Here is a 16,157-nt window from a genome sequence, read left to right as displayed (position 1 = left end):
GCGGGGGGCACTAAACAACCGTCTGCTTCAACCGTTCAGCGGATGACCATGTGCCCAATCTACTCCACTCCACGAGACCAAAACCACACTTTTAAGAGAGACCGTCAGATGCCTTCAAGCTCTTTTTTTCCTTTTTTTTTTTTTTTCAAGTATTGTTGGATAAAGCAACAATCAAAAATGTGGACGTGAACTTTTTTTTTCATCTAATAAACAGACCAACAACGTATAAAAGATATATAAGAGCCCTATGTAGAGAATAGCCAAAAAACAGTAAACAGTCAATCTAATTCTACTCAATAGCACGAGTCGTAAGAGGATCACAGCATCGCAGAAAACTAAGAAAGTCATTTTCTGACCAACTACTAATATCTAAGCACTAATAAACATTAACATTATAGTCGTCCCAAAAAGTTAGACCGGACACAGGAAATTAAACGAGATGCAGACTATACATTCAGCAGGCAATTGGAGCTGGAGACGGACATTGTGCAGTTTCCCTTTGCCCCGTTTGTTCAACCTTGCCATTTTCCATCACCGCCACTCGCGCATCTTCTACCTGCAACTTTAGCTTGCCATCACACACACACTTCTACTTCTTTAGTTTCTGCTTCAGGAGGCGCCACACCGTTGGGCAGCTCTTGCTCTACTCCATTGTTTGCTGCTGCAGCAGCAGCTGTTCCTGCCTTGTCTTTTCCTGCAGCATCAGCACCATCATCTTTTCCAATCTCAGTCTCTGGTTTCTCTACCTCTTTAGAATCCAGCTTCTCTTCCCCTTTTTCAACTGCAATGGGAGCATTCTTATCATCAGTCTCATTCTGCACTCCAACATCTTTTACGCCGTTTTCAACAGTACCATTCTCTTTCACTGTGGAGTCCGGCTCCTTTCTATCTTCAGCATCTGCTTTACCTTCGCCCTCAGCTAAAGTTGCCCTGATGATATCATTTCCCCTCTCTGGTTCCTCGCTCTTCTTCTCAGTTGCCCCAGCATCTAGCATTTCCTCATGTCCCTTATTCTCAGTTTCCTGTTTGGCAGCATCAGTCTCTTTGTCATCCTTCTTTGCTCCTAGTGATTTACGAGCTCTTTTTTTTGGCGGCTCTTTCTCAGTGGGTGGAGGTGTAGCCTTTAACTTCTCACTGATTCTTGCTGATCTTCTAGGAGTTTCGCCCGTGCTCCAATCAAATTCCAAAATTGATGGGTTTCCAGGATGGGACTTCAGGTACTGCTCCAACTGTTTCCGACCACTAATTTCCTCTCCTGTAGGAGCCACAAACACTATTTCATTCTTCCTTGGAGTTCCTCCTTTTTTTGGAATAAACTGCAAACCAACAAATGAAGACCATTCTATAATTAACTGGAAGGGAATCAAGGTCAACGAGTTTCCATATTTACAAGGATATTCAATTTTGGCATCAATATGCACAGTGCAACTACAATTCACTGCTAAACTTGCCTGCAATTAGACTGGATTCCCTAAGTCAAGATGGACCTACTTCTGAACAAACTTACAAACAAGTTATATCTCTCTGCAAGGATGTTCTGCAGAAGTAGTATAAAGATTTATAGTAGCAGATGACAACTTGCACTTATTCCATCACAGCCACTGTCATCTAAAGATCAGCAACTAGGAAGTTGCTGCTAAACCGCAGGGCTCCTGGCTACATAGTAGATTCATACAAGAATCCTCATGGCGGTACAAGACCTAGAGAAACATCTAACGTGCAACAGTAATTGGCTGGGTTGGAGGAAAACGCTGCTTTTTCAATAGGCTCTTCTAGACGAACAAGTAAATGACTGGATCACAAAGCTTTCAAGGAACTCGGCTTCACAAATGGCATATAGTCATATACTAGCAAGTGACACCACGACTTGCAGCAATATACGCAAAAGAAACCCAAAATTGAAGAGTACCATGTCGTAGTTTTGGCCGTTCAAAAAGCAGTCTGTAAACCTCTAATTGAAACTGAAGAAAACATACATCAGACACCCTACACCTGTGAAATGCTGGATTAATGACTGAATCTCAACAACACGCATGCAACACCCAAAAGAGTTTGTACCAATTAGACTCACCATCTCATCTTCCTTGAGCAAATACATAGAAAGGTGAGGAAGCCTCAAGAAATATTTTTTCTAAATTTACTTTCTACCAGATAGCATATGTAAACTAATCACCAGAGTACATAAATCCCAATTTCCCTTAAAAAAAAAAAAAAAGACAAAGAAGAAAATATAACAACAAAAAGTGCATATTACGAGCACGGCTTCTAAAACAGATGCAATAAGAGTTTTTTTTTTTTTTTTTTTTTGGTTTAACGAATATACAGAAAAATATTAAATACTAGATATATTTCTCAGCCCACTCTAAGAGATGATTTTTACCCAAGGGAGAGCAGGCGGAAAAAAAAAAGAGGGAAATAGATATATAAATGATTTTGAAAATTAGCGTCTGAACACTGCTATTTTTTTGCACTTACAACAACCTAGGAAATGTGTCGTACAAAACAAACTACCAAAAGCTTTATCCACCCAACAAAAGTTTGACCCTTTATTATTCTACTAAATCATTTAACACAAGAACACAGGAATTCACCCCACACACAGAACAAGCACTAAATCAGCAGAAAAAAGCTAAAATATGAGCTTAGCGCACTGGGAAAAAAAAGAGCAAAACAAAAAGAGTATCTTGGTGTTTAAAAAAACTTATTAGTAAAAAAAAAAAAGGTGGGTACCAATTTCTTCCAAGAAGCAGGGGCAGGCAGCTCCACTGACACAACTTCCTCCTTGTTGACAGCAATACTAGCCATGTCTTGATCCATCTACCTGCAAATTCCAAATAAAGCGCTTCAGCAGCAAAACCAACATACAAAAGTTCCAACTAAAATTCCCGACAAACCTTGAACTTAAAACTAACCAAACATTTCCCACCTGAACTAGAAAGTACACGGGAAATCCTTAAGACTTCCGTTAGTACCATATCCATACCTGAGGCCTGGGGGTGCTAGAGAGCAACTATAAAAACTGCTGAGAAAAAAGAAAAAAAATCTTCTCCCGTCTTTTTGTCTCCGTTCTCCTCTGATTTTATCAAATTTATGGTAGCAGTAGCCTTGACTCTTAAAGTCCTAAAAAATATGAGGAAAGCAGCCAGGAAAGAAATGTGATAAACCGACCTTGAAAGGTACAAAAGATTTTATTATTCATTGGAAGACCTGGATTTTTTTATTTACGTGACACGTGTCAGCTTTTATGTCGGAAGATGATGATTTGTCCCCCACGAAAGGACTGTTCTCATACGGAGTATATAATATATCGCTTGGGCTCCTCGGTTAAGCTAGCAAAATGGAAGGTCCCCGATTTTGCTAACGTGTCCGTGTTTTGGGATTTCGCGATCGTCCTTCGCTGTTACCTTATCCTTTTCTCTTTGCATGCTAAGCTATACCGTCGGCGATTCTCCTTTTTCCTTTCGCGCGCCATTGAGCACGTGTCGGACACGATGAGTTGGAGATTTTTGGGGGAGGGGTAATTGAGATGCACGAACGTGGGGATGAGGGTGGGAGGAGGGGATGCAGATGGGACGTGAAGCCGTAGGATGGAGAGCATAATGGATAACGTACTCGAAATGCGGTGGTGAAGTGGATTGGAATGCGGGGGGTTTTAGTTCCGAAAGCGGGAAATTGCAGACGTGAGGGGAGTTCGCACGGGGACATTGTTTTGGCGCACGTGCTTTGCTTCGGTTCCGGGGTCACGAACTCAACAACGGTTGCTGCGATTACCCACCCGCTCACGCCGTTGAAACTTGAAAGCAAAAAAAGGTTGCGGGCGGGAATCACGTGGGGCCCGATCAAAGTCAAGGAGTCAACAAAACTGCGGAGGAGGCCGCAAACCTGGGCCTGTCGAGCGCCGCGAAGGCTCCTTGGGCCTTTCACCAAATTTTTTTTTGTTGTGTAAGCCATACTGTTCTAGAATGGTAGGAGATGAAAAATGGACCCAAGTTCATTTAGCAGACAGACCCAATGGAGCTGGACCATGAACTCAAGCTTAATCAACTTTTTTTTGGGTAAAATGAGCATGGAAAGCCAGTGAAAAAAAAAAGCTTCCAACCTTCGAATATATTTATATACTACTACTTGAATGGAAAAGTACTTCAAATGGAGCCCAAGGGTCGAATCATTAATCACAGTGAGTCCACCATTGTACAACAATGTCACGCTCAAAACTGTAGCCAAGCACTCCATTGAAAGGGTATTGGATTAAGCAGGGAGGCGTGATTAAAAGTAGGGCCTAAATTTATTATTGTCAGCTGGAAGTAGGATCTGCCGTCAAATATGCAGTGGCACTTTAAATGTCACATACACACACATGAATGAAGGATTCCAACCACAACCGCAAGATACCAGAGCTAGAGGTTTTGCAAAATTGCCGTAGTTAGATAGATTAGACCCTCAAATAAAAATAAAAAAAATAAAAAAAAAAAAAACCACGCGCAAATACTCCAACACTTAAATGAGCAGACAACAACAATAATATGTGAAACTGTTTCACGTGGAACAAATACGGGAGACACATCACAACTCGAGAAAATCCCTTTGCCAAGGAAACTGAGAGATCTTTTTGCTTCAAAAATATCTAAAGTCGAAAGCAATTCTTGACCACTAACTAAACTGTGGAGAGAATCACATGCAAAACAAATTACAAAAAATTCATAACAGCAAATGATGATGTTAGCTTTCCCCTTACAAAGAAGAACCATATCCGAGTCGAAGGAACCGCAAAAGATACCTCTTGCTAAACAGGTACCTACCAGCAGACAAACCAAAATGATCCTAATAAATTGGCGTTTTTCAATCATAATTCCTCATCTTATCTTATCTTATAGAATATAATAAGCTGTATCCATAAAACAAAAGTTGATCTTTATTCATGCTAACATATACACATCAACTTAGAAACTCGTCACCAAAAATTCACGAAATTACTACTCATTCAGGGCAAAAAAGCAGATGTTAGGATTTGCCGCCAGTAAGACTCCTGACTTCTACTACTATATGAACAATAATGACTATGGCAGAGAGATGAGTAGGAGACAGAGAATCAAGAAGCCGCCGTAAGTGGATGTCCGCGTGATGCTCCTCCATAGAATGTTGCTGATGAATTACCACCATCCTTTCCATATTGGCTTGATGCATCTTCTTCCTCCTCCTCCTCCTCTTCAGCATCCCATAGAAACCGAGCATACGAAGCAAGCACATAGCTACACCACAAACCCACACTCATTAATTTCAAAGAGATTCCAGAACAAACAAATCCCAAAATTTCAGCCAAAACAAGATGATACTTGCTTGCATGCATGGCACCAGTAAAACCTGGCATTCGATTCTTACCAAATTTATCTTTGGTTTTATGATTTACCTACCGAGCTTTTGACAGCAGATTAACTGAACTAAAGTCAAGACCAATTCTACGTCAACCAACTGCACTATTAATGAAAGCCATAACTAACTCTACACCAACAAAATCAAATCAAATAATTGTTTATATGTAAACGGTGGGCAACTCTTACCAGTCATCAGGGTCAGTTTGAACAGCTTGATCAAAGTAAGTCTTGGCACGGGGTGCATCCTTTTGCGTTTGCCATATTAGGTCAGCATACAGTGAAAGAACATTTCCATCGCTTGGGTTAGCCAAAATTGCTCTTCCGCAGTACTCCTCAGCTTTATCTAACTCTCCCTTCACCTATTCAGCAAATTCAATTCCACAAATAATCAGGCAAATTGCACCAAGAAAACCCAAAAGAACTAGTACTAACTTTCTTTGAAATTTAAAAAAAAAAAAACATACAACAAATAAATAAAACGTTGTTCAAGAAAGGAGGAGGAAAAAGAAAAAGACAAAAAAAGAAAAAAGATAGTTACCTCCTTTAGGAACTTGGCATAATTCGAAAGTAATAAAGCATTGCCCGGATTGGCTTCGATCATTTTCTGATAGTACGCGTCCGTACTATCATGCCCATGCCACCTATTCGAATCATAAGAATCCGAACCAAATCCGGACCCATCTCCACCATCTGACCCGCCACCTCCTCCACCACCACCACAGACCCTCCCCCCACCTCCGCCAGCGCCACCGCCTCCCACCACCAGAGTCTGCAAAACCTTCTCCTTCTCCACCACGGCCACACACCCGTCCTCCTCGGCGGCAGCCGCGGGCTCCCCCAAGCCCGAGCTGGACAACAGCCTCTCCAACTCTTCTTCCTTGGCCTCCTTGAGCTTCACCGGCTTTGGCGTCCTGGGGCGCTTAATGTGGATATCCTTTTCCTTCTTGGAAGCTGCTGGCCGGTGGTCCCTAAGATCGGAGTCATGGACGGGTCGAAGTGGGCTGGCGCAACCTGGGCTATCATCGATGGCGAATGAGGCAGAGAGAGAGACGGATCGGGTGCGGGTGAGTTGGGGTAGATGATCGGGTTCAGGAGATGACCCGGATGAGTTTGGAAGCCATGAATTTAGGATGGGCGAGGATGAACTCCTCAGTAACATTTTTTTGTTGATCAAGTATTCCCAGAAGATGACAAAGATCTCACCTCTGGAGACTCCCCTTGGAGAGGGAGAGAGAGGCAGGAGAGCGTTTTAGCGAGGGTTTTTATACCTAGTAGTCTGCTACAGCAGCTTCGCTGGTAAACGATGGAAGGCTGATGATTAGGATTGATCACTGAATTGGGGCCGTTGCATTGAATCTCGGGACAAAATATAATTAGGGATGCAATCGAGTTTATCAATCCGAAAATTCCCCTAATCAAATTGAATTGACAAAAAAAAAAAAAATTGAATTGAGCTCGATTGGCAAATTCTGTGCAAAAAAAAAAAAAAAAAATTGAACTTGAATATTTTCTGACTTAGGTTTTTCGTTCATGTATTATAGTAATTTTTTTAAAATTAACATGTCAATTAATACTATATTTTTTCAACCACAAAAAATAAAAATGAATTCAATTTCCATCACTAAAAAAAAAATACGCATCAAACATGGGTATAAGATAATGTGTGATTTATGAATTGTTTATAAGTCATTTATCATCACGTCTCTCACATCACATCGAATGCAGAATTTGAAGATACGACATCTTTTCTCCTATTATTTGTTGTTATTTTGTTTATCCTTCTTCGAATAAAAATCAGTGGAGAAAATTGAACTTGAATTGAAACTGCCCGTTATCGGAGCCGTTTTGGCAATAACCAAAACCGGTGAAAATGCGGGATGGGGGGCGAACTTTCAACCCAGGACTGGCTCTGGCGGCTGATAAGGATGGGGCCTCCGGGGGAGTTCGTCTCTGATGGGGATTGTCGATGTATGGACGGTCTAAAATCGGTGGAAAGAATTGAGTCTGTAACATCAGGTGATAAAATGTCTGCCGCAAGCGGAGTTTCCATCATCCATGTGACTGAGGCCGACGGCACGCAATGGGTTGAAAAGATTGATGTGAAAGAGCAACTTGGCTAGCGCTAGCCCCCCCAAAAAAATAAAAGATATATTAGAGAATTGTTTCATTTCAAGCCCAAACTAGATATATTAATTTACTGCAATTTGGCTTGGATTTTTCGACCCTCCAGCTCCTGCTCTGGCATCCACCATGGGCACCAGGAAACGCAACAAGAAGGTTTTTCCAGGCTGACAGAGACCGGCGAACAGTGCTGGCTCTCATGAGTCATGCCATGCCATCCCGTTTATACCTTCTAAGGTCTACAAAAAAGAGGTTCAGCTGTCGTATGGGTATGCCGGATTTTTTTGTAGTAACAGTCAAATGCAGGAGGGAATGAATGATCAGATGCGAAGCTTATGGGTTGAATTTTATAAGAAACCAAGAAGGAGAAAAATTAACGAACTAACCCATAAAATAAAACGACGCTCATTCATGACTACTGCCCGGCAGCCAATAACTTTTAAGAAGGCGATTCATCGATCGATTACCGATTATTGGTACCCAACGCGTTAACCTAAAACACTCCCGACTCCGCCGGCCACCCCATAGTAGCGGACGGCAGCATTTGAACAATCGTCGCATATAAAAAGTGCCTAAACGATACGGTTTTTTCACAAGGGCCGCTGTAATCCCTGGGACAGTGAATCAATGGGGAGTCGGTGTCATCAAGGGGCCCACTGCCACTTTTTGGAAACACCAGCTTCTGTCTTCCATAATTAATCATGTAGGACAGTTCCCCGTCATTATTATTAATCTGAAAGAGCATCAACCCAATTGATAGCTTCTTTTACTCTCGTTTCATTCGCGACCGCATGCTCCTCCCCTGCTTCACGTTTCTTCCCTTCTTTTCGCAGGTAAACATCCAAAGAGGAGAAGTGATAGGATTTGAGGAAGCGGCGACGGAGGATTTAGCACTATGAGAGCGTCTAGGAGGATAGAAGTTTATGTCCCACCATTTTGACTGACTGATGTATGCTTTTTCAAAAGTTGGTCGAGGATTCAGGGTCGTGTTTGTCCAGCTACTGCAAAGAGGAAGATGAAAACACGGCACGTAAAATGCAGGGAACCAAACCGCATTCCTACGAGCAACAAAAATTTTCTTTCCCTTCCTCGTATATGCTGCTGCTAACATTTATACCACCTCAAGCAACAATATCTGCGGTAGAGGAGAACGCATGCTTAACCAATCATATTTCAAACTAAGACATCTAGTTCCATTTGAATAGCATCTCCCACCCCATGCAGAACGCAACAAGGCATGGTGAGGAAGTCTCTGCAACAGGGCATGTTACTGCAAGACTAAGAAGGGATGCCGAGATAACAAAAAATTACAGAGACTGCGATTCAAATGGAGCATATCAAGGGCAAAACAACTCCTATGAAAAGAAAATGAGAGCACAACGGATGCTTTAATTAACACATTAGCCTTTGATAAATCAGAAAAGATCAGAAAAAACACAAGGTCAATTTATAATTACAACCGCTTTTCCTTTTCCTCACCCCCTCTGACCAAACTCCTCACCCGCCTAAAAGACGAAAATGGGACCTTCCCATGCTAGATACATACACCAAACCTGCAGCATCCCCTAGGAACATATTATCGCCAAAGGACATTCACTTCACATACCCTATCTGCTAGAAATTGATTCAAATGCACAGCAGTTTCTTTGTGAAGTAGGTTTCTTAATAGTCATAAAGTACTTTTTACCATGAAAGCTCAATCAAGTCCGCAATCAGATTACATAAACACGTCAAAAATCCACAAACAGAAAACTTAAAAGAGTTTAACTGACATTCAACGAAATTAAGGATCAAACTATTTGGAGAGAAGGGAAGAGAAAAATGAGAGTACCCAAGCGTATGATTCTTCATGGTAGTCTTGTAGCTAACCAGATTCTGATCATACCACAGTCAAAATTTGAAGCATGAAATCACCAGAACTTGCATTGGTTCAGGGTAGAACAGCTGAGATAAACAATGGATTAAGTGTATAAGGTAGACAGCCCATTACTTATTGGAGAGACATTTCACCAAAAGGAGAAATAAAAATAAGGAACTAAATATTCATATATAATGATGAGAGTTACAAGGTGGTGGTTCAAAGGAAAACGCATTTCCCAGGATTTTGTCTCTCCTCATTAAATATGTACGGTGACGTCCTACCTCCTAAGAAAGTATTTAGATAGGAAATTAGATTCTCATAACACAGAAGCCACCCTGAGCAACAATTTAATAGAGAAAAAAAATCTCTCTGCCGCTCCATCTCTTTTCCTCTTTGGGTCAACAAATATTCAGAGGACGCAGTTCACTTGTGTCATGTATGCAAGAAATGGCAGGGTTGGTAGCACTTAGTTTCCTTGATTAAGGACGTTGGTTCAAGTACTTGCAGCATGAAGGTTAGGATGGGCTATCACCCGCTGCCTCCAATGAGTTCTTATGCGTTAATTGGCAAAATAATTTCCATGCCAGCTCTTCTAGTACCTTTTTTTTCACTGAATCATAGGAACTTTTCCAGCAACAAGATAAGTTGATTACCAACCACAAAAAAGATGATGGCATCAAAATATGTAGTGAATACAGTGTAACATTCTTGGATACAAGAAGTGATCAAACCCAGTGAACAGCCTCAGAATATCAAGTGAAGGCAGATATAAGAACTGAAATCATATGAATTTCATAAGGATTTTCTCATTATTTGTTGGTTTGATTACAAGATTGACCACTTTACTTGTCCATGTTATGCTTAACTTCTATAAAATATACACGACAAACGCTTACTATATCATCTTCTAAATCGAGATCCATTCTTTGGTCTTCCAATATTTCTCCCATCCCACACGCAAGACCAGAAGAAAAGAGACATCCAGAAGAGAACAGCAAAGAAGATCCGGACAGTATCTTTAATCCTAGAGAAACTTGAAATGAGTCCTGCGGCAGGGATAGCAAGATTAAGCAATTAAGTTTTAAATCAGACAAGTAGCATAACAGAATCATGTAGCACTACCATATTACGTCCTTGCTTTATCCTCATGCTACATCTTGCAGATAAAGTAGACATCTGGAGTCAAGCTAATGAGATGATATACGATAAAGATAAAAATGAATGGGGCAAAAAGGTTCAAGCAACTGAATTCAAGGTTGCAATGGTTTGTTAACAAGAACTCATCAACTCCACTTAGATTTAAAAATATTTTTTACTAAGTAAAACTGCACCTGGATAAGCCTAAAGCATAAATACAGTAAAACTTTCCTAAGATAAGCCAAAACAGAAAAAATAGCCAGTCAATATTGAAATCAATAGCATCCAGTACCACCATAATCTCATCCATGCCACGCATTTCATAAATCACTTAGGCTGTGTTTAGTTCTCTATAAGAAGTAAAATAGGATCGGAAATTTTGAACTGGAATTATATCATAAGGAATGTAATTGGGAGTACAGTTACTTAAACTGCCAACAGGAGAAACAAAAAGTTATTTTTATCCATGGTGCAGTCCATGTAAAACGATTAGTGCAGTTTTCTTACTTGGCAATGTAAAATGGCTTTTTGAACGGTCTAATCTTCATTCTTCCCCAATAGTTTGAGAGAGAAAATTTCCATTAGCAAAACATACATAAGGGAGTACAAATAGTTAAATTTCCATAACGAGAAAGCAACTTTCTTTCATTCATTCAATTTAATACATTTCTTGATTGATGACAACAAAGTTTTGCAATTTGGCATGGAAACACAATTTCTTGACTTTACGCTTTCATATATTGAGTTCATAATTTCCACTTTGATGCGATGCATTAATTAAATAAACAATTGCAAGTTGACATTTATGATGTAAAAAATTGTCAGAACCATTGCAGTGACTATTTTAGCGTGATTGATTGGTGATGAAAAAAGATTTCAATTTGATGTAACTACATGTGTACGTGAATCCAATTATCTTCTGAAGGAGAACCCAAAATGGTTGTCTCATTCGATAATTAATTAACTTTTTACTGATGGAGCAACCAGCAGAGCGGCCACAAAATTGTGAAAACAATCAAAACTAGTAATTAATTCAATACATGCAGACTTGCGTAGCTGTAAATTCCCTACAATTTCACATTCAAGAAAAGGATGGACACTTAAAAATCAAAAAGCCCCTTCTCTTTTGCCTAGCCATAACTCCACAAGAGCCTCACCATCTTCTGAATCCATTTCTTCATGCTGTTTCTAAACATCTGTTTCTTAAACAGCTTAATAAATATAATATATAAGCTCAATCAAGGCAAAGCCCAGTTCAACAAAATCCCTTTCTTTCCAAGTATCGAACTCATAAGCTAGTTTAGCTAGTTAAGTACGTTAAAAGAGAAAGCCACAAATATATGCAGGAATTCAGGGAATCTCAATAACAGAAGAATCGAATGAGCTGGGTAATACTAGCCAATAGCTCAGTAATTACCCGAGGAAGGAGGTGGATTATCTCCAGGAGGCGGGTTATCTCCAGGAGGCGGGTCCAACTGCGGGGGTGATGGTGGGCCAGGGCTGGTGGCACGGCAGTGGGTAGACCATTTTCTGGGATGGGAGGATGACAATAGACACGAGCGGTGAAGATGAGGGATATAAGTGGTAGTGAATTGAGTACGACTACAGAAGGATGCTAAACAATTGAAGAAAGTAGGAGAAAAGGTGGTGGAATTGGGCCATACCAGGAGGCGGTGGTTGTGGTGGAGGTGGAGGTGCAAGCTCGTGGGAGGAAAACGGGAGGCCATGGTGGTTGTTTAGGGAAGTTCCAAGGGTTTCTCTGAATTAGCAAAGTTAGTAGTAATTAACCGGTAAGACGGACACCCTTTTTTTTTTTTTTTTTTTTTAAATACAGCTTTCATTTCATTAATCCAAGCCAAACCGCCAGTCATAGCGGTTTAAAATTAATTTTATTTCTGCAAGCTCATATTCACCCTTTTTCCTTTTTCCCTTTCTTGTGTCTATGAAGCCTCCATTATTCAACCCTTGTGACGTAGACAAAATAAAGGCCACTTCCTTTTTGGAATATAGTGGATGTAAAATAATTTTGAACAGGATGTTATTTGAAATAACACCGCCGTAACACACACATGGGAAAAAAATAATGTGACGCATGTGAGATAAAGTAGTAATTGAGAGTTTTAAATTACTATGATATAAGTGAAATAATATTTTAAAAAAATTAAATATCCAAACACAACATATTTTTTTGTGAAAAATAACAAATCTAAGCAAAATTAACCTTTGGACGGAGACCAGCAAAATTGGTCTGGGAAATCAAATGTAACCAGGTACAGAATATCTGTCTTTTTGTGTTGTTTTTGGTCCCTAAAATTTCTTTTTATGGCCGTTCAAAAATAAGTAGTGCATCTTAAAACTATACATTTGCAATTTTGTAGAGCACACAACTGGGATTCATTGGCTAAGATTTTTGGGAACATCTGTATCCAGCATCACCACCGGGGCACCTTGCGCCTATTTAGATGTTCAACTCATTAATACGACATCAACTTATGTCATATGTCATAACGGTGACATAGATATAGATATCTCCTTGCGTATACATAAGAAGCACTTTGTGTTTCTACGGTGGAGCTATTTTCAAGTGCAACTTTGCTTCCATGTGTTGTACTTTTGAGTGTTGAAACGCTTGCTAAAGTTCTTGTACCTTGAGGTCGGCGTTCAACTGCAGTGGACATTAATTGCTGCCAATCAATTGTGCTTTGTGCTCCTGGCACTTATGGGCCCGGACTCTTAAGAAAGAAATTGAGAGAGACATATACAGAGCCATTCTGTATGCTGAAGCTATTTTTGATATATGTAAGGATATATATATATATATCTGTGTGTGTGTGCTAGATATCTTTTTTTTTTGATGATTTTTTATGATATTATGGCCTGCAAAATTTAAAGGTTATGTTCAAGATTCATATATATATAATATGTAAAATAATAATATGTGCAAGATTTAGATATATATACTTTTATTATATATGTGTAAAATATAAGATGTAAATATATCTTTTTTCCTGGTATTATGCCCTGCAAAAATTTAAAGGCTATGTGCAAGATTCAGATATATCTATGTATATATCTTTATAAAATAGAGCTATATGTGATACGAAACAATTCATATATATATATATATATATATATATATATATATATATATATATGCATAAAATAGAGATATATGTAAGATGAAACAATTCAATCACATGTTCCCCTAATCCTTTATATTATTTTTATATATATATAATTTAACTACAATTTAACTAAAATTCAATTATTGTTTCACTAAATATTAAATAAGTACGTAGATGTATATAAAATAGAGATATATATGGAAGGTAAAACAATTCAATTCCATTTTCTCCTAATCCTTTATATTTTATTTTCTTCATACTTTTTTATCCTAAAATTTAGGTAAGTGCGCGGCTTCCTTGTCATCATCTCAAAAGATACGTGTCATTTATCGGCCAACCCTTGCTTACAATTGATGGCCAGCTTTTATTAATTGTCGGCCATTAACCTTTGTTGTTGACCAAATTGTTCCGGAAGATATCTCTTTTGTGCGCCACTGCATGCCACCGCTTGGTTATATTTGTAATTTTGTGTTTCTTTGATTGCTTATAAGATGCAAACAGTCTTCATGCAAAATCGACTGTGTACTTCACTTCTCAGTTGCATGTAAAGCTTCTTCTCAATTGTTGTGAATCCAGAAACTCATACACAAGGTATTTTTATATTATCTGATATTTGATATTCGATGGAAATCTTTTCCTTCCTCTGTTATCATCTGATTCTGAATTTCGGTCTCCCTGGTTTCTTTGTTTATCAGAAATTCTATGCTTACTGCCTTAACATCTTTTGTTCAGGTTTCCAACAAAGTTGCTGCACTGCTTTCTGCCTTAGCCATCAATGGAGGTATTGTTTTGCTAGGTTTATTAACTTGCCTGTTTGTTCATAGTTTGTCTCTATCGTCTTTCCTGTTGTTCCTACCAGTTTTTTTTTTTCCTTATTATTACGCTTAAGAAGCTTCTGTTTTATTCACTGTGTAATTATGTTAAAACAAATCTCCTCGATTGTAATACGGACAACATGAGTTCCTCTAAGTTATATCGACTTGACAATGCTCTGAATGTTCGTGAGAAAAAAAATGAGTGGAATAGAAAAAAGAGAGAAAAATTTGCTGCTCTTTCGAAGGAAAAGAGGCTCATCGAAGGAAAAGTAGAGATGCGTATCACAGAAAAAATTTAACCAAACTTTTGTCCAAGCCAGTTGGTGAACAATCTCAGCAGATTTCCAAACTATCAGATACTTTAGGCTCTGTTACACCAGCTACTTCTAACAATTGTGCTGATGGTACGTATCCATTGCACAATTTTGGCTTTCTCGTTTATCCGTAAGCTTTCTCATTTATTCATCGTTTTTTTTGATATTGTTGTATGCAGCCTGACTCTTTGTCTACCGTGTATTGCAGCTGCAAAACTTCATGCAAATACACTTGCTCAAAGAGCTGATGGCTGTGTCAACACAGCTACCTCTTCTAATCCTCAACTATCTGCATGCAACCGTCAATATGACAATGGTAAAGTTAAATAAAATATTACTATTTGTCATTATTTTATTAGAGATTTCTTTTCTAAGCTTTCCAACATTTATCTGCCTGTTTGTCTTGCAATCTCTTGATGCCGGATCTCAGTTACTTGGCTTCAAATGTGCTCCGTCCCTCCTGCCTTCCATGCACATCAAAATCATCTTCGAGATTCGCACATTTCGCCGCTTTCCTATGCCACTATACATGATTATGGTACATGCCTAATGGTTATACTTACTACTATAAGGAACTGGCACAATTGTTTGTTTATTTTCGGTTGCTGTCCTCAACTCTGTATTTCTGTCTGTCTACTTGGTAGACAATGAGGTTCCTATACCTGACGCTGCATCAAAATTGAAGAATGGTGTCTCCTACATATGAATGAAAACAACTACTCCCTCTGTCCCAAAATTTGGGACGCTTTTTGGGAAATGCACTTTTTATGTACAGTAGCATTACGGGACAGGTTTATTTGACTCTTCCAAACGTACCCTTTGCTGTTTGTGGAGTGAAACAACAAATTGGTGGGACCACTTGCTATTAAGTCACTTTGACTAAAAGGCAAAAACAATCAGAAGGGGATAACTTCCGATGATGTGTTGTGGCTGGGTCCATCAGAATTGGTTAGTGCAATCTTGACTTGTCAATAGAAGGGTATAACTGGAAAATAATTGTAAAAGTGATTTGACTTTTTCAAAGTGACCCAAATTTTGGGACAAGCAAAAAGTGGAAATATGACATTAACAATGGGACGGAGGGAGTACTATTACTTAGTAAAGACAACAAAAAAATACTAATGAAATTAAATACAACAACTGCAACCAGGAAAAAAAAACCAAAAAAAAAATTAAATACAACCCCAAAAAAATACCAACAACAAACAATAAATACACCAAAAAATTTAACACAATAATTAAATAAATAATATCACTGCATAAGTATAACAGGATACATTTTAGACACTGGTAATACATTTTAAAGCCATAGATTTTAAATGCTAAGACTAAGCAGTATTGAATTACACTAAATTGACGCCCGCGCCTCGCGCGGGAAAACGCACCTAGTATACTTCAATAGTTACAAGATT

At 39.0% G+C, this 16,157-nt stretch overlaps 2 protein-coding genes and 1 long non-coding RNA gene across 7 annotated transcripts; all 3 read right to left on the bottom strand.

The window, feature by feature from the left end:
* Nucleotides 1-266: 266 nt before the first annotated feature.
* LOC113739984 (methyl-CpG-binding domain-containing protein 10) lies at nucleotides 267-3,274 on the bottom strand. 2 transcript variants are annotated; one of them, XM_072045493.1, is made up of 3 exons: nucleotides 2,927-3,274; nucleotides 2,731-2,821; nucleotides 267-1,316 (listed from the first exon to the last, which is right to left on the bottom strand). In XM_072045493.1, the coding sequence occupies exons 2-3, from the start codon at nucleotides 2,815-2,817 to the stop codon at nucleotides 576-578; spliced, it is 828 nt and encodes a 275-aa protein (XP_071901594.1). In that variant the 5' UTR covers nucleotides 2,818-2,821; nucleotides 2,927-3,274; the 3' UTR covers nucleotides 267-575. The 2 variants fall into 2 exon arrangements, with proteins under 2 accessions (XP_071901594.1, XP_027123238.2); XM_027267437.2 differs by having other exon boundaries at nucleotides 2,984-3,272.
* Nucleotides 3,275-4,894: 1,620 nt separating this feature from the next.
* Nucleotides 4,895-6,709, bottom strand: LOC113740085 (uncharacterized). Its single transcript, XM_072045492.1, has 3 exons — nucleotides 5,911-6,709; nucleotides 5,559-5,731; nucleotides 4,895-5,249 (listed from the first exon to the last, which is right to left on the bottom strand). Exons 1-3 carry the CDS (start codon nucleotides 6,529-6,531, stop codon nucleotides 5,090-5,092), a joined length of 954 nt encoding a protein of 317 aa, XP_071901593.1. The 5' UTR covers nucleotides 6,532-6,709; the 3' UTR covers nucleotides 4,895-5,089.
* A 1,101-nt stretch (nucleotides 6,710-7,810) lies between these two features.
* On the bottom strand, nucleotides 7,811-12,340 carry LOC113738496 (uncharacterized). 4 transcript variants are annotated; one of them, XR_011812923.1, is made up of 4 exons: nucleotides 11,909-12,340; nucleotides 10,251-10,400; nucleotides 9,325-9,437; nucleotides 7,811-8,494 (listed from the first exon to the last, which is right to left on the bottom strand). It is a non-coding gene; the product is annotated as an uncharacterized lncRNA (long non-coding RNA). The 4 variants fall into 4 exon arrangements; XR_011812922.1 differs by having other exon boundaries at nucleotides 8,488-8,628; XR_011812924.1 differs by lacking the exon at nucleotides 7,811-8,494 and adding an exon at nucleotides 8,878-9,046.
* Between the last annotated feature and the right edge of the window lie 3,817 nt (nucleotides 12,341-16,157).

The sequence above is a fragment of the Coffea arabica genome, chromosome 4c (assembly GCF_036785885.1).
Source record: "Coffea arabica cultivar ET-39 chromosome 4c, Coffea Arabica ET-39 HiFi, whole genome shotgun sequence".
NCBI classification, from domain to species: Eukaryota; Viridiplantae; Streptophyta; class Magnoliopsida; order Gentianales; family Rubiaceae; genus Coffea; species Coffea arabica.
This window is presented reverse-complemented; position numbering and strand designations above follow the sequence as displayed.